Raw genomic sequence first — 27,788 nt, forward strand, 5'->3', positions numbered from 1 at the left:
TTTAGTATTTGGACAAAATTAAGCAAACAGGTTGATCTGACCCTTCTCCAGCTATAATGAAATCACCATTTACTTCAGTTGGATAGGCAGACCTGTTGGAGGCAAACTCATGTATATATATATGTTATATATGTTATAATATATATGTATGTATATATGTTAGTATAGTGCCCAAAGTTTTAACATAATTGTCAACTGCTAGGTCTTTTAGAGAATTTATAGATTCTCTTGCCTGGGCAGACACCTGGAGTGGCCTATCATACAATATTTCAAAGGGGCTTAGGCTTAATTTAAGCCTGCTCTGGGGAGCCATGGATCTGTAACAGGACAACTGACAAGGCCTTATCCCAAGTTAAATTAGTATTCATTTTTTTAGTTTTTCTGTTGATTGTGGTCTCCAGGATGAATGTAATTCCAATGCCTTAATCCAAATCAGGGGATAATTTCCTTAAGACGGGCTTTAACCAATTAAAAGGTACTGGTGTTAAAAACTTAAAACTGGCACACACAAAACAAAGGGTCCACAAAACATTCTCCTTTCCTTCTGAAGGCTTTACGATGCATTGTTATCATTAACCAGTCTTACTATTAAACTTAAATGATCAATTGAGACAAACAGTTCTGAGACTGTTACTCCACAACTGATTAAGACTGGAGTGGCAGGTATTGGGGATAATATGCATTTAGCTTTCTGAGCTTTCTGGGCAGACTTGGTGACCTTACCAGCTCCAGCTGCCTTCTTGTCCACTGCTTTGAAGACACCCACAGCAACCGTCTGTCTCATGTCACGAACAGCAAAGCGGCCCAGAGGAGGATAGTCTGAGAAGCTCTCAACACACATGGGTTTGCCAGGAACCATATCAACGATGGCAGCATCACCAGATTTCAAGAATTTGGGGTCATCTTTCAGCTTTATCCCAGGATGACGATCAATCTTCTCCTTCAGCTCAGCAAACTTGCAAGCAATGTGAGCTGTGTGACAATCCAGCACGGGGACATATCCAGCACCGATTTGACCTGGATGGTTCAAGATAGTCACCTGAGCTGTGAAGCCAGCTGCTTCCAACGGTGGGTCATTTTTGCTGTCACCAGCCATGTTGCCGTGATGAACATCTTTGACAGGAACCTTCTTGACACTGAAGCCCACATTGTCCCCAGGAAGGGCTTTACTCAAAGCTTCATGGTGCATTTCAACAGACTTTACTTCAGTTGTAAAGTTGACCGGTACAAAGGTTACCACCATGCCAGGTTTTGAGAACACCAGACTCCACTAGACCCACAGGGATAGTACCAATACCACCAATTATGTAGACACCCTGGAGAGGCAGACGCAAGGGTTGGTCAGTTGGATGAGTTGGTGGCAAGATGCAATCCAGAACTTCAAGCAGCATAATTCCACGGGCATTGTCATCTTTATGGGTGGCTTCCCATCCCTTGAACCATGGCATGTTAGCACTTGGCTCCAGCATGTCGTCACCACTCCAGCCAGAAACTGGCACAAATGCTGTGCCAGGGTTGTAACCAATTTTCTTAAGGTAGGTGCTGACTTCCTTAACAATTCCCTGATATCTCTTCCGGCTGCAGAGTGGCTCAGTGGAACCCACTTTGTTGTTAACCCCATCAATTAGTTGTTTCACACCCAGAGTGTTAGCCAGAAGGGCACGCTCACGGATTTGTTCATTCTTGGAGATACCTACTTCAAATTCATCAACACCAGTGGCAACAATCAGGACAGCACAGTCAGCCTGAGATGTGCCTATAATCATGTTTTTGATCAAGTCTCTGCGTCCTGGGTTATCAATGATGGTCACATAGTACTTGCTGGTCTCCAATTTCCACAGGGAGATGTCAATGGTGAAACCATACTCCTGTTCAGCTTTCAGTTTGTCCAAGACCCAGGCATACTCTTCAGAGACTTTCTGCCCAAGTGGGATATGCTTCCACACATCCTGAAAAAAGTGTCCACTATCATTAACAGGTATCTGCAATTTCCTACAGCTCAAGACATTTGCATCCAGTCCTCAGTGGTGCAAGTTTCTCTGTATTGGATCCCCATCTGGGGAGGCTCAACAGCAGCCTTTGCATTATTTTTAGCACAAATCATGCAATTCTGAGTGACTCGCTGGATAGTCTTTTGTAGGTTAGGCCCCATGATACGTTTGAGTCCACTGTAAGGTGGCATCTCTCCCATAGTGGGTACTATTACGAATATGCTGCAGCATAGTGGCCCAGATCACCTCAGGGATCAAACCAACTGTGCACTACATTCCCAGCCTGGCAAGGTGAGATCTAAGGGAAATCAGCTCTGGGCCTTCTTTGTCCTTTCTGAATACACTGGCTGGTATTCAGACAAATCAATCTGTGGGAGAAGTGATCCTCTTGCCTCAGAGCATATGGTTTTAGATTAGGTGTCCCAGCATCCCTTTTTAATGGGATTCCTATTGGCCATGTGTTTCTGGCCTTCCCTGGGGTGCAGTGAGCACATACTCTGGCCTTGCCTTTTCCTAGGCCTCTGGGGGAAAGAGCTCTGTCTCTTTTCCTGGGGTTTTCATGAGCATCACCTGTTGTAGGCTTAAAGTGTGTTCTGGTGAGACTCTGATGTCAAGCTTTTTTGGTGAAAAACTTCAGGGTGAGGTCTATCAGATTGTTCATCAGCTCATTCCTCACTCAATTTCACCAAGGGCTCCTGTAGGGAACAGGCACCTCAAGTCCAAGGGAGCCCTTGGGCCTCTTCATTCAGAGTGTTTCTATCTGTCTACCATATGGGAGGCTCTCATCTTTTACTGTTTTTCTTTTTATGTTTTAGACTAGGGCCATCTGTTTTCCAATGTTCTTCCTTACAGTAAGTGCATTGTTCCTCTTCAATGGTGGCTCCCCTCTCTTCAGGTCACTGGGAATCCAATGTCACTGCCAAAAAAGTGGCATTTCATTTCATTTTGCATCTTCCTTCTGTTGTTCCTCCCTGCTCAACACTTTAAAAGCAAATCTGCCCATTGAGAGGGTTCATTCCAAATGCATCATCTAATCTTTGCAACTTTCTCCTGATACCTGAGGCACTTTGCTCAAAAAAGATCAAATTTACCATTCTAATGTTTCCAGGGGCCCTGGAATCTGCATTAGTATAACATCTGTAGGCCTGATAAATCTCTTCCAAAAATTTGGAGGTGTCTTCATTTGTTTTTGCTGAACTTCTTGAATTTTGTTCAAACTCTATTGCTTTGGTTCTCCTTTCAAAGCCCTGCCAAGATGCACCAAAAACCAGTGCCCTAATAAGTGTGTTCCTCCCTCATTGGGGTCCCAATTTGGTTCAGCTGTGGGTTCTGCTAAGTAGGCTTCAAGTGTAGAAGATCCTCCCTGTAAAGGAGGGCTGCAATCTTTCCAATTAAACAAGTCTGAGAAACCCAGCTGGCTGGTCATTTGCATTTAAGCCCCCTATGAGATAAGGGCATAAGGGAAAGTTCCCTGCCCTGGGAGCGACCCCTGGCCCAAATTGAGTGCCTGTCAGGTCCTAGGTGGTGACATCAGACCAAGACCCTGTGCCCAAGGAACTAACACAGGTTTTCTAAGTGGTCCCTATAAGGAAGGGCAGTCCTGAGCCTCAGTGTCGGGACTGGGGATGGGTAAGAATGAAAGGTGGAGGAAGGGGTGGATATATCGGAGTGACTGGAACAGCTAGTTCAGGTGGAGGAGTTAAAGTTTGAAGCAACATATCCTCACTCTCGTCCCCTTTTCTTATTTTCCCTGATGTAATAGCACAAATGCTTATACATAAAGAATTCCATCATTCTTCCCCTCTTCTTCACAGACTAGCCACCATAAAACTATAGATAGCAATTCATCACGTCCAACCACTAAAAGGATGCCTTTTTGCCTTAACATCTACCAGCTGGGCTGAATTATGGGCTGAGGTTTTTGGTGATTTTAGGAATCGAGTGGAACCTTTCTCTTCTCCCTGTAAATATCCCACAGACAGGTCTTTTTTTTTTTTCTCTATTCCTTTTCTTCATTTGACATCAGTAAAAGTTTCAAATATCACAAAATTTATTTGGCTGTAAATGGAGAAACAGTATCCAACAAAATGAAACAAAACACCCAAGGAACAACCAAAATCCTAAATAAACCCCCAAGTTTGGTCTCAGGGTTTTACATATGCCAACAACACAGGAGACCGCAAACAACGTAATTGACACAGCAAGGGTAGCAGTACATGGTGCACAGGGTCCCAAAATAACCCTGCATAAACCCCTTGTGGAGATCCTGATAGGTACTGGACCACACATTTTTACAATAAAATAGCATCTTCTCACTCATGCGTTCACGGCTTTAATCAGATCACTTACCCAAAATGCAACTCAGAGGACTTTCTTTAGGGATAGTTGAAATATTCCCCATTTTTAAAGACAAATTCAAGACAAAACACAAATGGAACACACAAATGCTAGCATCCAAAGAAACAAACTAACCAGTTCACAAATCGGCTAAAGTCTAACAACTCTTTCCTCTCTCCAACAGGGTAACCCACCCAAATACAAAACAAACTGACTTATTCCAGAGAAAAAGCCCCAAATGGAGAGGAAATAAAGTTCTGGCTGTACACACCAGAGTGACTTACCCTACTATATGGAGCCCATTGTCTCCCAAATGTCGAGTCCTTGATCCAACTGCCAAGCACCGGAGCAGCAGGTGTTGCTTCAGGGTATTTTGAAGGGCAGGTCCTCAGAATAAGTGGTCCCAGCAGCTGCTAGGGCCTAGCCCAAAACTTCCCAAGTGGAGCTGGCTGGCCATGAGCAGTAAGACTCCTGGATGGCTCCTCAAAATTTGTTACCAGGGCTTCCCTGGTGGCGCAGTGGTTGAGAGTAGCCTGCCGACTTAGGGAACACGGGCTCGTGCCCCGGTCCGGTAAGATCCAACATGCCGCGGAGCGGCTGGGCCCGTGAGCCATGGCCGCTGAGCCTGCGCGTCTGGAGCCTGTGCGCCGCAACGGGAGGGGCCCCAAGAGTGAGAGGCCCGCGTACCGCAAACAAACAAACAAAAATATTTGTTACCAAGTCCAAGCTTGTACTGCTCGCTGCAATACAGGCCAGTAAATCAAGAGAAGAGTTACTGGGGCAAAGAATATTGGCTTTTTCAGAAAGCCAGCAGACCAAGAAGACGGTAGACCAGCGTCCGAAAGAACCATCTTGCCTGAGTCAGAGTTCAGGCTTCTTTTATACTAAAAGGGGAGGGAGTAAAGCCAAACATTTCCTGGTTCCCGTCAGCCTCCGGGAGGGAATGTGTTAATTTCAGCCATCCTGCAGTCATGCACAGGTGGATCTAGTCAGGATGTTCCCTGTGAGCTAAACAAAGGCATTTTCGCTTAATGCTCATTACCTGGGAGGCAGGGTTCCCAGAGATGGGCCATTATGTATAATTTAAGCTCATAGGCAACATCCCCTTAGTGATTAACTTGTAATAGAGTACAAAGAGTCTTCCCTATTAAAAGTCATAGACATGTGTAAGGGCCTCGAGACACCAAGGGGCTGAGCAATTTGATGAACAGCAGGAACACAAGTGTGGGGAGCAGAGCAAGATAGGGAAATGGGGAAAGAGTGGTAGGTAGAAGTAGATCAAGAGCCTTTCTTTCTTTTTTTCTTCTAATCCTCACAATTACTCACTCTACAGGTAGTGGAAAAATCTGAGATTCTGAAAGGTTTAGTGTATTTCCTAGGGTCATACAGCAAATAAGGGCAGAACTGCAATCTGATTGGTCAGTCTATCATTGCCAATTAGAAGGAACACGAAAAGGCAAGTAGAGTCCACTTGGCAAACTTCACATTCCTGCCTACAGCTTGCCTAAAGGTCCCTGTCCTGTCAGTCTCAGGGTCATCAACATGCATTGTGATTTAACCATAACTTGGGCTCTTGAACTCATTTTTTAGACTCTAGGCCAATTTTCAGGAGTAGGGCTTAATAGTTTATAGTAGAACTTCTCACTCATAATCCTTTAGGGCTTCTGCAAGATTCGCTTTGGCTATTACAAAGGCTCCTCAGGTTGGCTTGAGGCACAGTTGTAAAATAAAGAATATCTCCCCTTTTGTTGGGAAGTTCTTCCCACCTCTAGCAAGCCTCATCCTTTCCCTCTGGGTACTCAACTTCCAAACCCAGCATGTCAGTCCTCTTGTCAATTATAGTAGAGGCTTACCCACACCTATGTGTCAACTAAAGTGTTAGCTAAATTGTATAAGATTTAAGAAATACCAACCTAGCAGGCATTTACCTTCTAAAAGGGAACTCACTGAGACAGAAACCCAAATTGTGTTTGACTACCTTATCTCTAAAATAAGGTCTTGGGGAATTATTGACTGTAATTTGACCAACCTCTTCACCAAGGAGATTTAGACAGAATTTTATTATTATTATTATTTTTAGCAACCACTCTTCCAGCCATATTTCCTACCACTCACCCCCCTGTTCTGGTGCAAAAGCTGGGCATAAGACCTAGCTTTGACACTTTATCACCATGTGACCTTGGGTCAGTCACTGGTTATGTTAGTCCAGGACCCCCAGAAACAGATGTCCACACAGGATTAAATGAGCAAGGATTGTGTCAGGGAAACATCTGTGAGAGAAAACAGGGGGAATGGGGAAGGCTGGAAGAGCTGTCAGACCATGGTGCAAACCTGACCCTTAGTAACAGATAGAAGGAGGGAAGGAAATGACTGGCAGTCTAAGGAGAGCTCAGCAAGGCCATCAGACAACCTCAAGTCAAAGTCAGCTGTCAGAGGAGTCCTGTGTCTCTCAGGAATGGATCTGCCAGTATCCCTGATGAACTGGCCACTGGCCACTGAGAAGCAGGGCTCTGGTGGAAGCAAATGCAAAAGCAGTTTTTTTACAACAAAGCTGGAGTTAGTTGGAGTTCTACAAGGTGCATTCTTATGGCTTCCACACTGAACTTCTCTGAATCAGCTTCCTTGTCTTTCGAATGGGGTAGTACCAAAATCACATGTCAGTGAAATGCCAAGGTATCTGCATTGTCTGTTAAAGATAACGCTACTATTTAATTTTTAATTTAATTTTTAACATCACTATTTAATTTTTCCTTACATAATTTTGCAAGGAAAGAAACAAACTTTTTCTAACTCCAAGAGAATATGATGGCCTTTTATAAGGTTAAGTATAAGAAAATCAATTATTATGATAGGATTCATAAGTAAATGCAATCTTCTCAAACAATGAATATAATTTCTTAATTTAAAACTGTATCATAGACTCGAAGTTAAGGATTATTGTAGTTAGAGGAGATGATTCCCACAGGGATCTTCTTATAAACAAACCACACAATTTTATAATGTCAAGGTACGGGATAAGTATAGATATGATAAGAAAGTTTCTTCACCCCTTCAGGCCCTGTGTTTATATATTCAAACTACCAGAATGGTGAATAGTCTCATCTTCTTTCTTATATTTAGTATAAAAAGGAAGTTAAGGTTACTTAGTGGTCTATATTCTGAAAGCACTGTGTTAATAGCTCAACTGTTCTAACTCCCTTTAAGTTCCTTCTGTTGGAGCCTGTGCCCTCTGGGTACATATTAATTTTAACCAAGACAGAAACAGCTATCTTGGGCCTATCATAATTTATCTTCATAGTCTGTTTTCATAATTAAACGAAATCATACATGTAAAGCATTTAGAATAGCACCTGATGCATAGTAGGTACTTGGTTCCTTGTAGTTATTATGATGAGTTGTGTTACCCTTTTTATGCAGCATCCATTGGCTTTTGATGGTTCCTTTCTGGGATGTCATTTGGCTCCTTTTCTGCAAGTCCAAATCCTGCTTAAGTCCAGCACAAATGCTGCTGCCTATAGGAAGCCCTTCCCCGTCTTTATTCCAAAGCATGTTAGTAGACTTATATTACATGCTTTTCCCCTCCTTCATATTACAGTTTTATGTCTTATACGTTTTGTTGAACAGTAACCGGTAAGTGCTTTGAAGGAAGGATTTTTGTCTTATTTTATTTTCTCAGCGATGCCGGAGTAATTATTTCATAGAAGTTCAAGGAATGTTGATTCATCATAATCAAGAGGTAAAGAAGTGTTGATGGAGGGCAATAGCAAACAGGATCAGCATGAGCAAAGCAAGGAGGAACAAGGGAGAAGCTCAATGATTGCTTGGGAAAGGGAAATGGCATTTGGAAGAAGGGAAGCTTTTGTGACATTAGGCATCATCCTCTTTCCTTCCTTTCCTCCAAAACTGATTAAAGTCCAACTATGTTCCAGGTGCTGAGGACAAAAAAAGGAAGAAGAATAGGGCTTCCCTGGTGGCTCAATGGTTAAGAATTTGCCTGCCAATGCAGGGGACATGGGTTCGAGCCCTGGTCCGGGAAGATCCCACATGCCGCAGAGCAACTAAGTCCGTGAGCCACAACTACTGAGCCTATGTGCCACAACTACTGAGCCCATGTGCCACAACTACTGAAGCCCGTGCACCTAGAGCCCGTACCCCGCAACAAGAGAAGCCACCGCAATGAGAAGCCCACACACCGCAGCGAAGAGTAGCCCCACTTGCTGCAACTAGATAAAGCCCATGTGCAGCAATGAAGACCCAACTCAGCCAAAAATAAATATATTTTTCAAAAAGGAAGAATATTAGCTACTGCATATTGAGTTACATCTTGTATACCAAGCAACTTACATAGATCTTCATGTTAGCATCCCAAGAAGAGCATTATTAAGTCACAACTGAGAAAGCTAAAGATGTGAAAAGTTCAAACATTTATCTAGGGTGATACTGTCAGTACGTGACAGAGCTGGGACTGAAGCCCAGGTTTGCCTCACTTGCCCATGCTGTGCTGCTTTCCATGTTGATAGATGCTTAAGTACCAACTTGCTCCTCCCTGCCAGCTAATTATGCAGCTACTTATAAAAAAAAACTGAAAGCCAAGAATGAAAAAGAAATCACCAAGTTCATTTCAAAACATTCCATGTATTTCTGTTAAGTCATTTGCTGCTAAAGGATCCTTGCATTTGCCAAACTCAGACAGCGTTGTACCTGCTTCCCTTTCTCTGGATTCTTCAATCAAAACAAATGATTTTGAAAATCTTCGACCAATAAAATGTTCAAAGACGATTCTGAAACCCATTGACTCTGGGAATCTAGACTGGTTTTGCTTCTCTCTAATAGCCTGTGATTTGACAAAGCAGATGTTGGAGAGCCAAGAGAAGATGAAAATCTTTGGGATTTGGGTGTGTTCAGAAAAACACATTTGCAGCAGACTGAGATTGTCTCAGTTTATGTCATTGGGTTGGGTCTGACTATGGGCCAACGCCTTTCGCTGGCTCACTAGTGTGTTGGGTTTTCAATCCCTGAATGTCTCAGGACAGTGAAATCCTGGTGGAAAAAAAGAGAAAGCTCCCTGGAGCTTCACTGTACAAAGAACAAAACAGGAACATGAAGGAGAGCCAGAAATCCATGTCTCGTCCAGAGCAGACCAAAATATGCCTCAACATTCAGAATGTATTACCTCAGTCTAATCACCTCATGAAGCAAATATTGAGCTACGTGGGGGAAGGAAGGGATGGGCTACAAAGAGAATGGAAAGCAAAGTTCTGTTCTCTTCTATAAAGGGACATGGTTATCCTTGTAAAGTAAATGCTACATGGCTGTTCTCATGCAGCTGAAGGATATTTATACGTGACCAACAGGGCTTTCTCCTCGGGAGGAACAAAGAACAATTAAAAATGTGAGGATACAACGAGAAGTCTGAGACTGGACAGACGATCCATATCCAATCTTGCTGGCACCCTGATCTCAGACTTCCAGACTCCAGAACTGTGAGAAATCAATTTCTGTTGTCTATCAACTATCTAGTCTGTGGCATTTTGTTATAGCAGCCCAAATAGAATAAGACACCGGCCTGTTAGTTACTTTGTCTGCATCTTCCTTGATGCTTTTTTCTTTCTTAATTTAAAAAAAGTTTAGGTAAAAATAAGAGAAATACGCTTTAGAATTCCTTCCAGTCACATCCCTCTGCCTTCTAATATCCATAGCTTTGGCAGCATCCAGGAGGAGCTTCAGGGCATCTTTAAAATAATGTACTCTCCCTCAGCCTCATCCCCCAGCCCATCACCTCCATTGCCCTGTTATAACTCAAGATAGTCTTGTACCCTAGTATAGTTGGATTTCCTCATACTCAGCTCAGGAGGATTTGAAAGATGTTACTGCCATGCTAGTAAACCAGCAACTTTACAGGATTCTGTCCTAAGACTGGCAGACAAAACTGATGAAAAATCGCAGAAAACTGGAGGTGACATATCATACAGGATAAAAAAGTTAGTCCATTATAGACTTGACATCCATGAGTCTAATGTTTTTGAAAAGCTGCTGTGGGAGGTAGAAAGATGACCCCTAAAATGCCCATGTCCTAATCCCCTGGAATTTGTGAATATTTAACCTTACCTGTGAATATACCTTATGTAAGAAACTTTACAGATGTGATTAAGAATCATGAGATAGGGAGATTATCCTGGATTATCCAGGTCGGCTCACTGTAAACACAAAATCTTTAAAAAAGGGAGGCAGAAACAGTTGGAGATTGAAACATACAATGCTGATGACTTTGAAGATGGAAGAAGAGGCCAAGAGCCAAGGAAAGTAGGAAGCTTCTAGAAGCTGGAAATGGCAAGGGAACGATTTTTCCCCTAGAGCCTCCAGAATGAATGCAGGCCTGAAAATGCCTGAATTTTAGCCCAGTGAAACCCATTTCAGATTTCTGACCTCCAAAACTGTCAGGTAATAAATTTGTGTTATTTTAAGCCACTCAATTTACAGTAATTTGTTATAGAACCAATAGGAAACTAATACAGCTACTAGATTTCATATTTTCAGCATAAAATGAATGCCTCCTATTAGGGGTGTCAAATTTACCACATAAAAATACAGAGTACACCGTTAAATTTTTTTTTAATTAATTAATGTATTTATTTATTTATGGCTGTGTTGGGTCTTCATTGCTGCGCGTGGGCTTTCTTTTTAGTTGCAGTGAGGGGGGCTACTCTTTGTTGCAGTGCACAGGCCTCTCATTGCGGTGGCTTCTCTTGTTGCAGATCGTGGGCTCTAGGTGCGTGAGCTTCAGTAGGTGGGGCTCACAGGCTCTAGAGCGCAGGCTCAGTAGTTGTGGCACACAGGCTTAGTTGCTCCATGGCATGTGGGATCTTCCCAGACCAGGGCTTGAACCCGTGTCCCCTGCATTGGCAGGCAGATTCTTAACCACTGTGCCACTGGGGAAGCCCCTACACTGTAAAATTTAAATTTCAGATAAACAACATGTAATACTTTAGTATAAATATGTCCCATTCAATATTTGGGACATACTACAAACATTCTTTTTTTTTATCTAAAATTTGTTTAGTTGAGCATCCTGTATTTTACCTTTGTAACCCTAGGTCTATAAGTTAACTATCCTCTAGGGTAAGAATACTTTACTGTTTTCATCTTAGCCTACTTCCATGTTTTGAGGTCTCAGTTCACCTAGATTTGATTAAGTTAAAATTTACCTCATCTAGTTTCATTAAAATATTACAGGTTAGGGCTATATGTTTTTTCCATATTTTTATAAAGAAATTCCAATTATATTCACATGGAAAATTCTTGGTGCCTAACACCTGGAATCTAGACCTCATGAGAAACACACATTGTTTTATTTGTGTGAGGTGCCTATGAAAGAGGGTAACTAGGATTGAAATATGCTAAGTGTGAACTGTGGTTTCATGACAGACAAGAATAATGCACTCTCTTATGTTTTTAGTACATGTGATGTCTCTCCTTAGATGTCTCATAGACACCTCAAACAAGTCCACAATTAAGCTCATAGTCTCTGCTTCCCACCTCTCCCAGATCTACCTCCTTTTTTCCCTATTTTGAGGGAATGGCATCACCATCCACCAATGTACCCAAGTTATTCTGGAGCCTTACCTGTCTTACTATCTCACCAGCACATTTTGTAACACTATATTCTTAATATTTCTCAAATACATACCTTCCATTCCATCCCCACGACCATTGCCCTGGGTTAGGCTTGTGTTTATCATTTCCTACCTGGGCTTTTTGCCTCTAGTCCTCCTCTGGGGTGAGACATCTAGGCTGACCCATTATCCACATCCATACTCTTTCCTGAGTGATCTTTCTGAAACAGATCTGATCATTTCACTAGTGATGTGAAGTGCCTCCCCAGTGCCTTCATTATACATTCCAAACCCTAACTATGGGACAAAAGATGTTTCTTGTCCTGACTCTTGTCCTGTTTCTCCCTGTTTATCTCTCTCCACCATTGCATTTGTATCACAGGTTTTGGTTAAGTAGAAGTACTTCACTGAACCCCACTGCCTTCATCACATCTCCATTCCTTTCCATATTCTATTACCACTGCTGAGAATGTCCTTGCTTCACTTATTTATTTAGCTAACTGCCATTCATACTCAAAATTTAATTCAGGTTTTTTTCTCTTTCCCAGTAGCCTTCCCTGATTCCCCTCTGAAATATGAGTTTAAATCTTCTTCACTCAAATATCTAAGATCAAGAGGACCTTCAACATGGTGGAGGAGTAAGACGTGAATATCATCTTCCTCCCTACAAATACATCAGAAATACATCTACACGTGGAACAACTCCTACAGAACACCCACTGAACGCTGGCAGAAGACCTCAGACCTCCCAAAAGGCAAGAAACTCCCCACGTAAGATAGGGATGGGACCTGCACCAGTGGGAGTCAGCTGTGAAGGAGGAAAGGTTTCCACACACTAGGAAGCCCCTCTGTGGGCTGAGACTGTGGGTGGTGGAGGGGGAAGCTTCAGAGCCACGGAGGAGAGCAAGCAACAGGGGTGCGGAGGGCAAAGCGAGGAGATTCCCGCACCGGGAGGATCGGTGCCGACCTGCACTCACCAGCCCGAGAGGCTTGTCTGCTCACCCGCAGGGGCGGGTGGGGCTGGGAGCTGAGGCTTGGGCTTCGGTCGGATCGCAGGGAGAGCACTGGGGTTGGCGGCGTGAACACAGCCTGAAGGGGACTAGTGCACCACGGCTAGCTGGGAGGGAGTCCGGGAAAAAGGCTGGAGCTGCCGAAGAGGCAAGATACTTTTTCTTTCCTCCTTGTTTCCTGGTGCACGAGGAGAGGGGATTCAGAGCACCGCCTAAACGAGCTCCAGAGACAGGCGCCAGCCGAGGCTATCAGTGCAGACCCCAGACACGGGCATGAGACGCTAAGGCTGCTGTTGCCGCCACCAAGAAGCGTGTGTGCAAGCACAGGTCACTATGCCTACCTCCCCTCCCGGGAGCCTGTGCAGCCCGCCATTGCCAGGGTGCGGTGATCCAGGGACAACTTCCCCGGGAGATCGCACGGCGCGCCTCAGGCTGGTGCAACGTCACGGCCGGCCTCTGCCGCTGCAGGCCCTCCCCAGACTCCGTGCCCCTCCCACCCCCGGCCTGAGTGAGCCCGAGGCCCCGAAGCGGCTGCTCCTTTAACCCTGTCCTGTCTGAGCGAAGAACAGACGCCATCAGGCGACCTACACGCAGAGGCGGGGCCAAATCCAAAGCTGAGCCCCTGGGGGCTGTGAGAACAAAGAAGAGAAAGGGAAATTTCTCCCAGTAGCCTCAGGAGCCATGGATTAAAGCTCCACAATCGACTTGATGTACCCTGCATCTGTGGAATACATGAATAGACAATGAATCATCCCAAATTAAGGAGGTGGACGTTGGGAGCAACTGTAGACTTGGGGTTTGTTGTATACGACTGACTAGTTTCTGATTTATATCTTTATCTTAGCTTAGTATTTAGAGTTTATTATCATTGGTAGATTTGTTCATTGAATTGGTTGCTCTCTTCCTTTATATATATATATATATATATATATATATATATACATATATATACGTATACACTTTTTTTTCCTTCTCTCTTTTTTGCAGTGTGTATGTGTCTGTGTCTTTGTGTGAATTTGTCTGTATAGGTTTGCTTTTACCATTTGTCCTAGGGTCCCATCTGTCCGGTTTTTATTTTAGTATACTTTTTAGCACTTGTTATCATTGGTGGATTTGTTTATTGGTTTGGTTGCTCCCTTCTTTATTTTCTTTAATTACTTTTTAATATTTTATTTTAATAATTTTTTAATTTTTAATTTTAATTATTTTATTTTTCTCTTTGTTTTTTTTTCCCCTCCCTTTTCTTCTGAGCCGTGTGGCTGACAGGGTCTTCGTGATCCAGCCAGGTGTCAGGCCTGAGCCTCTGAGGTGGGAGAGCCGATTTCAGAACATTGATCCACCAGAGACCTCCTGGCCCCTCATATTATCAATCAGTGAGAGCTCTCCCAGATATCTCCATCTTAACACTAAGACCCAGCTCCACTCAACAACCAGCAAGCTCCAGTGCGACACCCTATGCCAAACAACTAGCAAGACAGGAGCACAACCCCACCCATTAGCAGAGAGGCTGACTAAAATCATAATAAGTTCACATACACCCCAAAACACACCACAGGATGTGGTGCTGCCCACCAGAAAGACAAGATCCAGCCTCACCCATCAAAAGACAGGCATCAGTCCCCTCCAACAGGAAGCCTACACAACCCACTGAACCAAACTTACCCACTGGGGGCAGACAACATAAAAAATGGGAACTACGAACTTGCAGCCTCTGAAAAGGAGACCCCAAACACAGTAAATTAAGCAAAATGAGAAGACAGAGGAATACACAGCAGATGAAGAAGAAAGGTAAAAACCCACCAGACCAAACAAATGAAGAGGAAATAGGCAGTCTACCTGAAAAAGAATTCAGAGTAATGATAGTAAAGATGATCCAAAATCTTGGAAATAGAATGGAAAAAATACAAGAAATGTTTTAAAAGGACCTAGAATAACTATAGAGCAAACAAACAATGATGAGCAACATAATAAATGAAATTTAAAATTCTCTAGAAGGAATCAATAGCAGAATAACTGAGGCAGAAGAACGGATAAGTGACCTGGAAGATAAAATAGTGGAAATAACTACCACAGAGCAGAATAAAGAAAAAAGAATGAAAAGAATTGAGGACAGTCTCAGAGACATCTGTGACAACATTAAACACAACAACATTAGAATTATAGTGGTCCCAGAAGAAGAAGAGAAAAAGAAAGGAACTGAGAAAATATTTGAAGAGATGATAGTTGAAAACTTCCCTAGTGTGGGAAAGGAAATAGTCAATCAAGTCTAGGAAGTGCAGAAAGTCCCATACAGGACAAATCCAAGGAGAAACGCACCAAGACACATATTAATCAAACTATCAAAAATTAAATGCAAAGAAAAAATATTAAAAGCAGCAAGGGAAAAGCAACAAATCACATACAAGGGAATCCCCATATGGTTTACAGCTGATCTTTCAGCAGAAACTCTGCAAGCCAAAAGGGTGTGGCAGGACATATATAAAGTGATGAAAGGGGAAAACCTACAACCAAGATTACTCTACCCAGCAAGGATCTCATTCGGATTTGACAGAGAAATTAAAAGCTTTACAGACAAGCAAAAGCTAAGAGAATTCAGCACCACCAAACCAGCTTTACAACAAATGCTAAAGGAACTTCTCTAGGCAGGAAACACAAGAGAAGGAAAAGGCCTACAATAACAAACCCAAAACAGTTAAGAAAATGGTCATAGGAACATACATATTGATAACTACCTTAAATGTAAATGGATTAACTGCACCAACCAAAAGACATAGACTGGCTGAATGGATACAAAAACAAGACCCATATATATGCTGCCTACAAGAGACCCATGTCAGACCAAGGGACACATACAGACTGAAAGTGAGGGGATGGAAAAAGATATTCTATGCAAATGGAAATCAAAAGAAAGCTGGAGTAGCAATTCTCATACCAGAAAATAGATTTTAAAATAAAGACTATTACAAGAGACAAAGAATGACACTACATAATGGTCAAGGGATCAATCCAAGATTAAGATATAACAATTGTAAATATTTATGTACCCAATATAGGAGCACCTCAATATATAAGGCAAATGCTAATAGCCATAAAAGAGGAAATCCACAGTAACACAATCATAATACTGGACTTTACACCCCACTTTCTCCAATGCATAGATCATCAAAAATGAAAATAAATAAGGAAACACAAGCTTTAAATGACACATTAAACAAGATTGACTTAATTGATATTTATAGGACATTCCATCCAAAAACAACAGAATACACTTTCTTCTCAAGTGCTCATGAAAGATTCTCCAGGGTGGATCATATCTTGGGTCACAAATCAAGCCTTGGTAAATTTAAGAAAATTGAAATCATATAAAGTATCTTTTCTGACCATAATGCTATAAGACTAGATATCAATTACAGGAAAAAAGAACTGTAAAAAATACAAATACATGGAGGCTAAACAACACACTGCTAAATAACCAAGATATCACTGAAGAAATCAAAGAGGAAATAAAAAATATGTAGAAACAAAGGACAATGAAAACACGACGACCCGAAACCTACAGGTTTCAGCAAAAGCAGTTCTAAGAGGGAAGTTTATAGCAATACAATCCTACCTCAAGAAACAAGAAAAATCTCAAATAAACAACCTAACCTTACACCTAAAGCAATTAGAGAAAGAAGAACAAAAAACTCAAAGTTAGCAGAAGGAAAGAAATCATAAAAATCAGATCAGAAATAAATGAAAAAGAAACGAATGAAACAATAGCAAAGATCAATATAACTAAAAGCTGGTTCTTTGAGAAGATAAACAAAATTGATAAATCAATAGCGAGACTCATCAAGAAAAAAAGGGAAACACTCAAATCAACAGAATTAGAAATGAAAAAGGAGAAGTAACAACTGACACTGCAGAAATACAAAGGAACATGAGAGATTACTACAAGCAACTCTATGCCAATAAAATGGACAACCTGGAAGAAATGAACAAATTCTTAGAAAAGCACAACCTTTTAAGACTGAACCAGGAAGAAATAGAAAATATAAACAAACCAATAACAAGAACTGAAATTGAAACTGCGGTTAAAAATCTTCTAACAAACAAAAGCCCAGGACCAGATGGCTTCACGGGTGAATTCTACCAAACATTTAGAGAAGAGCTAACACCTATCCTTCTCAAACTCTTCCAAAATATAACAGAGGGAGGAACACTCCCAAAAATATTCTATGCGGTCACCATCACCCTGACACCAAAACCAAAGACGTCACAAAGAAAACTACAGACCAATATCACTGATGAACATAGATGCAAAAATCCTCAACAAAATACTAGCAAACAGAATCCAACAGCATATTAAAAGGATCATACACTATGATCAAGTGGGGTTTATCCCAGGAATGCAACATTCTTCAATATACGCAAATCAATCAATGTGATACACCATATTAACAAATTGAAGGAGAAAAACCATATGATCATCTCAATAGATGCAGAAAAGCTTTCAACAAAATTGAACACCCATTTATTATAAAAACCCTCCAGAAAGTAGGCAAAGAGGGAACTTACCACAACATAAGAAACGCCATATATGACAAACCCACAGCCAACATCGTTCTCAATGGTGAAAAATTGAAACCATTTCCACCAAGATCAGGAACAAGACAAGGTTGCCCACTCTCACCACTATTATTCAACATAGTTTTGGAAGTTTTAGCCACAGGAATCAGAGAAGAAAAATAAATAAAAGAATCCAAATAGGAAAAGAAGAAGTAAAATTGTCACTGTTTGCAGATGACATGACACTATACATAAAGAATCCTAGAGACACTGCCAGAAAACTACTAGAGCTAATCAATGAATTTGGTAAAGTAGCAGGGTACAAAATTAATGCACAGAAATCTCTTGAACTCCTATACACTAATGATGAAAAATCTGAAAAAGATATTAAGGAAACCCTCCCATTTACCACTGCAACAAAAAGAATAAAATACCTAGGAATAAACGTACTTAAGGAAACAAAAGACCCATATGCAGAAAACTATAAGACACTGATGAAAGAAATTAAAGATGATACCAGCAGATGGAGAGATATACCATGTTCTTGGATTGGAAGAATCAACATTGTGAAAATTACTATGCTATCCAAAGCAATCTACAGATTTAATGCAATCCCTATCAAACTACCATTGGCATTTTTCACAGAACTAGAACCAAAAAATTTCACAATTTGTATAGAAACAGAAAAGACCCCGAATAGCCAAAGCAGTCTTGAGGGAAAAAAATGGAGCTGGAGGAATCAGGCTCTGTGACTTCAGACTACACTACAAAGCTACAGTAATCAAGACAGTATGGTACTGCCACAAAAACAGAAATATAGATCAATGGAACAGGATAGAAAGCCCAGAGATAAACCCACGCACATATGGTAATCTTGTCTTTCATAGAGGAGGCAAGAATATACAATGCAGTAAAGACAGCCTCTTGATAAATGGTGCTGGGAAAACTGGACAGCTACATGTGAAAGAATCAATTTAGAACACTTCCTAACACCATACACAAAAATAAACTCAAAACAGATTAAAGACCTAAATGTAAAGCCAGACACTATAAAACTCTTAGAGGAAAACAAAGGTAGAACACTCTATGACATAAATCACGACAAGATCCTTTTTTTTTTTTTTTTTTTTGGCTGTACGTGGGCCTCTCACTGTTGTGGCCTCTCCCACTGTGGAGAACAGGCTCCGGACGTGCAGGCTCAGCAGCCATGGCTCACAGGCCCAGCCGCTCCACAGCATGTGGGATCTTCCCGGACCAGGGCACAAACCCATGTCCCCTGCGTTGGCAGGCAGACTCTCAACCACTGCACCACCAGGGAAACCCAGCAAGATCCTTTATGACACACCCCCTAGAGTAATGGAAATAAAAATAAACACATGGGTCCTAATGAAACTTAAAAGCTTTTGCACAGCAAAGGAAACCATAAACAAGATGAAAAGACAACCCTCAGAATGGGAGAAAATATTTGCAAATGAAGAAACTGACAAAGGATTAATCTCCTAAATATACAAGCAGCTCATGCAGCTCAATATCAAAAAAACAAACAGCTCAATCCAAAACTGGGCAGAAGATCTAAATAGACATTTCTCCAAAGAAGATATACAGATTGTCAACAAACACATGAAAGGATGGTCAACATCACTAATCATTAGAGAAATGCAAATCAAAACTACAGTGAGGTATCACCTCACACCGGTCAAAATGGCCATCATCAAAAAGTCTACAAACAGTAAATGCTGGAGAGGGTGTGGAGAAAAGGGAACCCTCTTGCACTGTTGGTGGGAACGTAAATTGATACACCCACTATGGAGAAGGGTATGGAGGTTCCCTAAAAGCTAAAACTAGAGCTACCATATGACCGAGCAATCCCACTAGTGGGCATATGCCCTGAGAATACCATAATTCATAAAGAGTCATGTACCAGAATGTTCACTGAAGCACTATTTACAATAGCCAGGACATGGAAGCAACCTAAGTGTCCATCTACAGATAAATGGATGAAGATCGAATGTATACATATATATGTATATGTATATATACATATATATACATGTATATACATATATACAATGGAATATTATTCAGCCATAAAAAGAAACAAAAAACAAAATTGAGTTATTTGTATTGAGGTGGATGGACTTAGAGTCAGTGATACAGAGTGAAGCAAGTCAGAAAGAGAAAAACAAATACTTTATGCTAACACATATATATGTGGAATCTAAAGAAAGGGAAAAGAAAAAAATGGTTCTGAAGAACCTAGGGGCAGGACAGGAATAAAGACGCAGACGTAGAGAATGGACTTGAGGACACAGGGAGGGGGAAGCGTAAGCTGGATGAAGTAAGAGAGTGGCATGGCCATATATACACATATATACACTACCAAATGTAAAGTAGATAGCTAGTGGGAAGCAGCCGCATAGCACACGAAGATCAGTTTGGTGCTTTGTGACCACCTAGAGGGGTGGGATAGGGAGGGTGGGAGGGAGATGAAAGAGGGAGGGTATATGGGGATGTATGGATACGTAGAGCTGATTCACTTTTTGATACAGCAGAAACTAATACACCATTGTAAAGCAATTATACTCCAATAAAGATGTTAAAAATAAATAAATAAATAAACACTATCGGGGGGAAATAAATAATTAATTAAATAAGACTATTGGGAATAGATAATTGGTCAAAGTGATAGATAATATTTAATGGAAGTTTTTTGAGAATAATTAGTTTTATATGAAGATATATTAAACTTTAGTTCTAAAAAAGAATTTATGGATTGAATTTAGCTTATTTGTTGTAAACTTGAATAGTTTTGTTGCTGTTGTTAATGAAAGGACTAGTTTCTCAGAAAACTGAAATAATTGATTTTATAACAGTGAATTATAAACTGGAGCTACATCTAGAAAAGTTAACACAGAATTATCTTGAAGTTCAAGGGGAAAAAAGTGGTTGATTGGAACTTCATTTATGTTTTTTGGGCAAAATAATGTTGAAAGAAACACATTTTGAATAGAAAACTTTATCAGGCTCTTTTATATTTCAAGGTATAATTGTAATTTGATAGAGAACGTTCCATTTGTCTGCATTTGTTTAGATGATATTACACTAAAAGGCAGCATTTGGATTGTAGAACGTAGCTAGTGAGAACATAAGCAATATAAATTTAAGAAGAAATTAGCTTTTCCATATGAAATAAAATAAAGGATCAAATAAATTCAAAAAAAATATCTAAGATCTTTTAAATCAACTTTGGTAATCAGTAGTCAGTCATCTCATCACAGCAACACTGCTTCCAGAGTTTGTGTTCATGACCTCTACTTCAACAGTGTATTTAGGGATCACATTATAAATTTGAGGTTTATCAAAGAACATAATTTCTTCTGCATTTCCTATGGACTAAATTCATAATTTTCTCTTCTTTAATGAATTAAATATCATGGAATTTAAAAGCTCCTATTGAAAGTCAGAAGGTTTTGACAAATATGATTATTACCTGAGTAATACTTCTTCACTATACATTAATCGATCACACCAAATCTTCCCAATTTTGCATAATCTATAATCTATTCTAGGATATTTAGCAGTTCACATTTTCAGTAATTAAATATTTTGGCTTCAGTGGGCAACCTTCTGGATATACAATACTTTCTCATTTTAATATTGCATCATAGGTTAGTTTTTGTTTTAAGTTCAAGTTAAAATCAGGATTTAAATTGAAATTCAAACCAGAGATTGTGCTACCAGTATAAACAATTTATGCAAGACTACAATGCAGTAAACTGATAGATTTGATAAGAAGCTGTTTGTACACTCAGAACTATATCACACCTATTCACTGCCTAATGCCTAGAAAGTTTCACGGATATCAATTATAAGATACTTTTATATTTTAGAAACATTAAAATGTAAAAAGAGATACATGTTATAGACTCAAGGAACACCGTTTTATTTGTATTTCTTTCTTTCCCATTAAACTATGTTTTCCTATTTACATGTTTTGTGCCTTTATCCTCATATCCTCAGGTATTTGATGAATATTGAAAATGAAAAAATGAATGAATGAATGACAATGTTCAGGAAATCTATAACATTTCAATCTCTGCTATACCCAGTACTTCCCTTTGAGGAAATCATTGAGAGGCAATTTTTTATACAGATGGTCTTGTGCCCTGCTAACTGGTAGGGTTAATGATTGGTGCTAACACCCAAGGAAGTTCAATAAGCCATGAGGTAACAGAGAAGGAAACATAGCCCAATACTGGGTGGGAACAAGTACTGATGACTCAATAAGACCCTTTCTTCAGTGCATTCAGAAAAAGCAGTGGGAATGATAGACTTCCACTCATCAGGGGAACAGAAGATGGCTGGATCAGTAGACATGCTATTTTATCTTCAATGGTGATGGACCATCATTCCAGTTCTTTAGGAGTCCTGCTGTATATTCCATCCTGTCACAGAGAGAGACACCAAAAGTTTGTGCTGTTTCTGAGATAGTTTCCAGTCTTCCTTATTTGGTCTTCTATCTTTAAGAAGTAAACATAATTCTAACTTCAGGTAATATATAATCTTTACTTCATTTTTCTGTTGTATATTAAATTATTAACAAGCATATGTTCGCTCTCTCTTCTCCCCATCTCCATGAGAGGAGTACATTTCCTTACTCCATAGATGTTGGGATTGGTCATATGACTTGCTTTGACCAATGAAATATGAGGGAAGTGAAACTGGACCAGGTTTGAATCTAGGCCTTAAGAAAAACCATATGTTTCTGTTCACTCCTTTTGCGTTTCTGCCTTTCTCCATGAGGAGAACATGTTGCTGGCCCAAAGAAGGATGAGGGACACATGCAACAGACCTGTATCCAACCCACAGAATAGAGCCAAGCCTAGCCTAGGTCAGATAAAGTCAACCCATCCGCCAACACATAATAGTGAAAAGCTCGTGTGTTAAGCCACTGACATTTTGTGGTGGTTTGTTGTGAAGCTATAGCTAAAACATCCTCTGAGTCAGCTTAACGTCTTCCTTTTCCCTGAATGGAGAAAATGTCAAACTGAGTCATTACTGATGTCACCTTCACAAAGATCTCAGGGGTCTTACATAAGGTACAGAGCATTGGAGACTCTGATTATTAGTCCACATAAGTCACTGCTGGTAAACAATTGTCTATGAAAGCATGGTCCCTCAAAGGTGGGTGACTTCACTGGTCCAAAGCCTTATTTATGGGCTAGGATCTTTATCAAGGTTGAAACCCTGACTCCTGGGGTCCAACCTCCTTAGGTATGGTAGAGATTGACGATATTCTCCTTTTCCTCCTGGGAGCACAAATAGGTTATTTTCCTCCAGACTCTGTTAAAATTACATGTAGCCATGTAACCAAATTCCAGCCAAGTGGAAGTGATATATGGGCTGACCTCATTTTACTGCACTTTGCTTTATGGCACCTCACAGATGTTGCATTTTTTATGTGTAACTCCCATGAGAGCTTCCATATTCTTTTCCTTTTATGGCTGGATGGGAATGAACATAGCCCTCAGGACAGCCTTGGAGGTAAAATGGTAAAGATGTTGAATCCATAAAGTGCAGGAAACCCGTGTACCCTGATCACCCCTGTGAGAAGAGTTGTTTGATCAGTAGGGTAACCAACTTGTTCTAGTTTGCCCAGAACATTCCCAGTTTTAACACTGACAATCTCTCATCTCTGGATCCCCCTCCATCATAGGTAAACCAGGACAGCTGGTCACTTTACCAACCAGGAGCCTCTTCACTGGCATGTTACCTAAGCTAGAGACAAGTTTTTATTGTGATAAGCCACTGAAATGTGGGGATTTATTTGTTACAGCAGCTAGTGTTACTGAGACCAACATGCATGGTGGTGTTTCATATTTAGTAATTTGGAAGAAAGTAAGGACAGAGACATGTAAAATCCTTATAACTGCTTAGCATGTCTGAAATTTTGCTCAACTTTTTAACTTGATTTTTATTAAATCGTGGTTCTGATGTTGTGTCTATACTGGGTGAGTCATGATTTATAGGTGTAACTAGAAGCTTGAATTTACTGGAAGAACGAATAGACATTCTATATTTATAGAAGATGAACCAACTCCATACTTTTGAACCTCAGTCTGGTATCTACTCTGTTTTCCCAGTGACGATATGTTACTATTCAAAGTAAACTTTTCCTTCCCATTACCCCTCACATGCATAAATATATATACAGCCGCATACATACCTACGGCTGTAAACATATGATATCTGGGGTATCTGTTCACACTGGCTTCTCCCTGTCTATTTCCAAAATGCAAATGCTTGAGCCTACACTTGTGGCAATAGCAGATTATCTAGAAATCAAAACTATCATCCTCCAGATTCCTACCTCTAGAGATTCCCCTCATGTTTAAGAGTCTGGAGAGAGAGACCAATCCATCTCAGACCTCTCTTGATGTATGCAATTATGGTAGACAGTCACTGATTCTGATGAGAAATTGGCCTTGGTGAATCATGCCTTGAAGTTCATAAAGTAATGCAAAGCCCCAATCTTAAATAAAAGCCACAGCCAGTGGGGCAGCATAGTTCCTCACAGAAGCCAATTGCTTTATGGCAGTCTATTCACACCTCAGTGTTATGCTCAGTGAAAAGCTCCCAGACAAGATGCCCAGGGTCCTATTGATGGAAGTTCTTTCAGTTTCCAGTTTTCCTGCAGGTGTGAAGTTATAGAAATTTGGCCTGTGATAGAACCAAGCTACATAACAATAGTGGAGTCACTTTGGCAGAAGACACAAGGCAATCCAGAATGAGTCTTAGGATGGAAGATGCTGGGAAGAAAAACATTCTTTGTACCAACAAGGCCTTTCACACATGTTGGATCTAAAGCCAGGGGTAAATATAGAATCCTCTGCTAGAGCTGCTCCTATGGGTGCCAGGACAGGGCTCTTTCCCAACAATGCCTTGGGGAAAGAAAATCTCTAGCACCATGGACCCTCTGTCCATACTGCATTTGAATACTAACACTTGATGTATCCTCTGTCAATAAGTTCACTTAGTTCACCTACACAGACACTTCCCTGAACCTGAACAAGTCATCCCAAGAGAATTAGTCAGCCTTAGATCTAATGTTTCTACCTCTCAGAGTTGAATCCCAATTTTTAAAAACTCTCAAAATACAATAGATTTAATTTTACTCTCTTCCTAGAACTAAGAGGGCTATCCTTAGCTGTTCCAAGGCGACCTCTGTCTTGCCTTAGTTTAGTGGTGAAGACCTCTCTGGTGCCTACCACCTGCCACTACACTTGGAGACATAAAAGCATGTACAGATCTGTATGGGCTGAAAGTGTATGGTAAGTATATGGATTATCCATGGCGATTATTTGGAAGGGCACTGTTTGTTGTTTACATAGGTACTTGGTTTGCCTGAAGTACCTCAGCATTTTAAAGAAAAGAAATTTCAAGACAGTTAAACTGTTCCATTGGGTCAGACAGCCACCCACTTTTGAGCAGAACTGAAGGAACAGCAGGGATGAGTAACTTCAAGTGGAGAAGCACAGCTGGTGATATCCAGGCAGAAGCAGGACAAGAGGATCTCAGGAGGAGAGGGGTGTGTGACTCACTGGAGAGGCATCACACGTCTGATCCCTGACATCTTCTCACCCTAGGGTTGAGGGGGCCATTCCCAATGAGGAGATATGCAAGCAACTCCCAGGAGAGCCTCAGTGAAATGATCCCTCAGGTCACAGGTACACGCAGGAGCAGCAGAACATATGAGTGGCTGTTGCCAGCAGAAAGCAATGGGCCCTGGTGATCTGCAAGTGACCTTGAGGTTTCCCCAAGGGCATACAGAAAAAAAGGCAGAAACAGGCTATTTTCAACTAAGTTGCACAAAACAATCTGTAAATTTTGATATAAATATTCTTTAGTTATTTGAGCTGAGTATCTGTAAGTAAAAGTCGAGTACAGGTAATGAATTAAAAGCATGAGCTCCAGAAACACACAGCCTGGGTTACCTCTGGTGTGGAGCTGGATAGGATACTTAAGCTCCAAGGGTTTCAATTCCCTCATCTGTAAAAAGGGAATAATAATAGTTTCTAATCAGCTATCATTATCACCATCATCATGATTAGACATCTATGTGCAATGATATCTATTTCCCAGGTTTCTAGGTCAGGGAGTCCACGTGGCTTAAGAGGAAACAATACGAACAAATTTATACCTGGAAGGTAGCTCAGACACTCAGGCATCCTTAGCATGGGACGGTACAATCACAGCCTAATGAAGATGTGGACACTTAGTTGGCAGCTACAGTACAATACTCATTCCCATTGAAAGGCAAGGGTGAGTAAATGTGTGTAACAGAGCTGAACAGAATGAGTGAGTTGCTGTGCACATGGAGAGGATGAAAAGGAGGCAGGCAAGAAGTAGAAAAAATACACGTAGAAAATCAGTCAGGCTCTTGATTACATTGTGACATTCCACTTATATTTTTGAAGCCCTCATACCTTGATTTCTAATACCTGTCCTCTCCAGAGCCCTTCCAAGGGTCCTGTTTTCACAAGAACTACTTTGTTGTAGACTGATCCCAAATACAGAGCTAGTCAATAACTCTAACCATTCCTTGTGCAAGGTATGTATTTAAATAGTTAAAGGAATAAACCTCCTTCATGACCCAGGTGCTTTCCCCAGGACCCCTCAGTCACACCACATTCTGTGGGCTCCCGTAGAAGTCTTGCTGTTTGGCAAAAATCATCACAGGGTACAAGCTCATGTGTAATTTTAAAATCATCTTCCTCAACCGTCATAAAGTAAAAAATGTTCCTCAGTGTGCTGAAATCTGCTAGATGACTGTAGAGATTCGGGAGGGAAGGGAGGGAAGGAGCTTGAATTTTCACAAAATGAGCCTCTAAAATTCAAGTCTTTAAACGAAGAAACCGTATATGAATAAAGGAAGCCTTCTTGATCGAAATCCTTTTTCCAATCTTAGCTTTATATGGACCCAGGGAATGGCCTTTCCTTTACATTCACTTCATCTCCATGAATAGGTGGCTACATGTTTTATCATCATCCTTTAAGAAGTTACTTGTATATGTTTCTGAGATGTTGCCCTGAAAAGCATCCTCTAAGTGTAAGGCCAAAGACACTAACAGTTTTTAGCACTATCACCAACCCAGCCACTGATTTATCTAATATAGTTAAGGCTCCAATTATCCCATAAGAGCCAAAGAATATTTGCTTTCCTCTACATGGCCTCTTCTGTCACCTCAAGAGATCCACTGGGCCCCCAAGGAATACATTTTCTCTCCAGCTTAAATATTTCACCACATGTTTTTGTTATGATTGGCTAAGTATGTGGTGACTACTATTTAATTAGGGTAAGATTTAACCTCCTAAAAGAAGATGTGGCTCATGTTTTCAAGAACTGACCAACTTGAGAATGCCCTCCCAAACATAAGCCAAGGAAGCCATGATTCTTTTAGTGAAACAGGTTTCCAGTCTTGTAAGGAGGGAGTAATTTTAATATTCCCTAGTGATATGTGGGCACAAATACACATTTCAAAACCTCAGAACATCTGTTTTTGAAAATAAAGAAAAATGTGTGTTTATTATATGTCTGTGTGTTTCCAGCTGACAAGATTTCATCATGGGTATATTTAGCTGTGACTCCTAATTCAGGACATTTGATTAAAATATGTCAAATAAATTGCTCACCATAATTTTCAACCTAATGAGAATTCCCTCCAGACACATTTTTATAATTGTCTACATTTGTTTCATTTCGTCTCAGAATTATTTTCTTTGCTTTGCACATTCTATTTTATACTATTTTACTTTATACTTCTATTTTATACTTCTTCATAAGTGATGGAGGTATATTTTATGCCCCCTTTTGCGTTATATGTAGCGGAATTATGACAACCAAATATCTTCTCCAGGGACCACTCTCTTCAGAATTGGTACTAGTAGAAGTATTTTTTATGCCATAAAGTAAATGAATAATAATAGCGAAGTATTATTTTATATTATATAAAATATAATGTTTATTCGTATTGCACATTGTTACATAGTATTTACTCTGAGATAGGTATTATCCTAAGTGCTTAACATTTATTAACTCATTTAATACTTAAAACAGCCCCGTGAAAAATGGTACTACAGTGGTCTCTGACTTATGATGGTTTGACTTCCAATTTTTCAACTTTATGATAGTATGAAAGTGATATGCATTTAGTGGAAACCATACGGATAATGATCTCCACTGTGCAGATGAGGGATTTGAAGCAAAGAGAAGTTAATAACCTGTC

At 40.6% G+C, this 27,788-nt stretch overlaps 1 protein-coding gene across 1 annotated transcript in view; it reads right to left on the bottom strand.

The window, feature by feature from the left end:
- Positions 1-553: 553 nt before the first annotated feature.
- The window catches only part of LOC116739470 (elongation factor 1-alpha 1-like), a 32,233-nt gene continuing 4,998 nt past the window's right edge, over positions 554-27,788 (bottom strand). The window contains 3 exon segments of the mRNA XM_032603799.1: positions 554-1,249; positions 1,252-1,274; positions 1,277-1,949. Coding sequence (XP_032459690.1) covers positions 554-1,249; positions 1,252-1,274; positions 1,277-1,949 — 1,392 coding nt within the window.

Source organism: Phocoena sinus, chromosome 1 (assembly GCF_008692025.1).
Source record: "Phocoena sinus isolate mPhoSin1 chromosome 1, mPhoSin1.pri, whole genome shotgun sequence".
NCBI lineage: Eukaryota > Metazoa > Chordata > Mammalia > Artiodactyla > Phocoenidae > Phocoena > Phocoena sinus.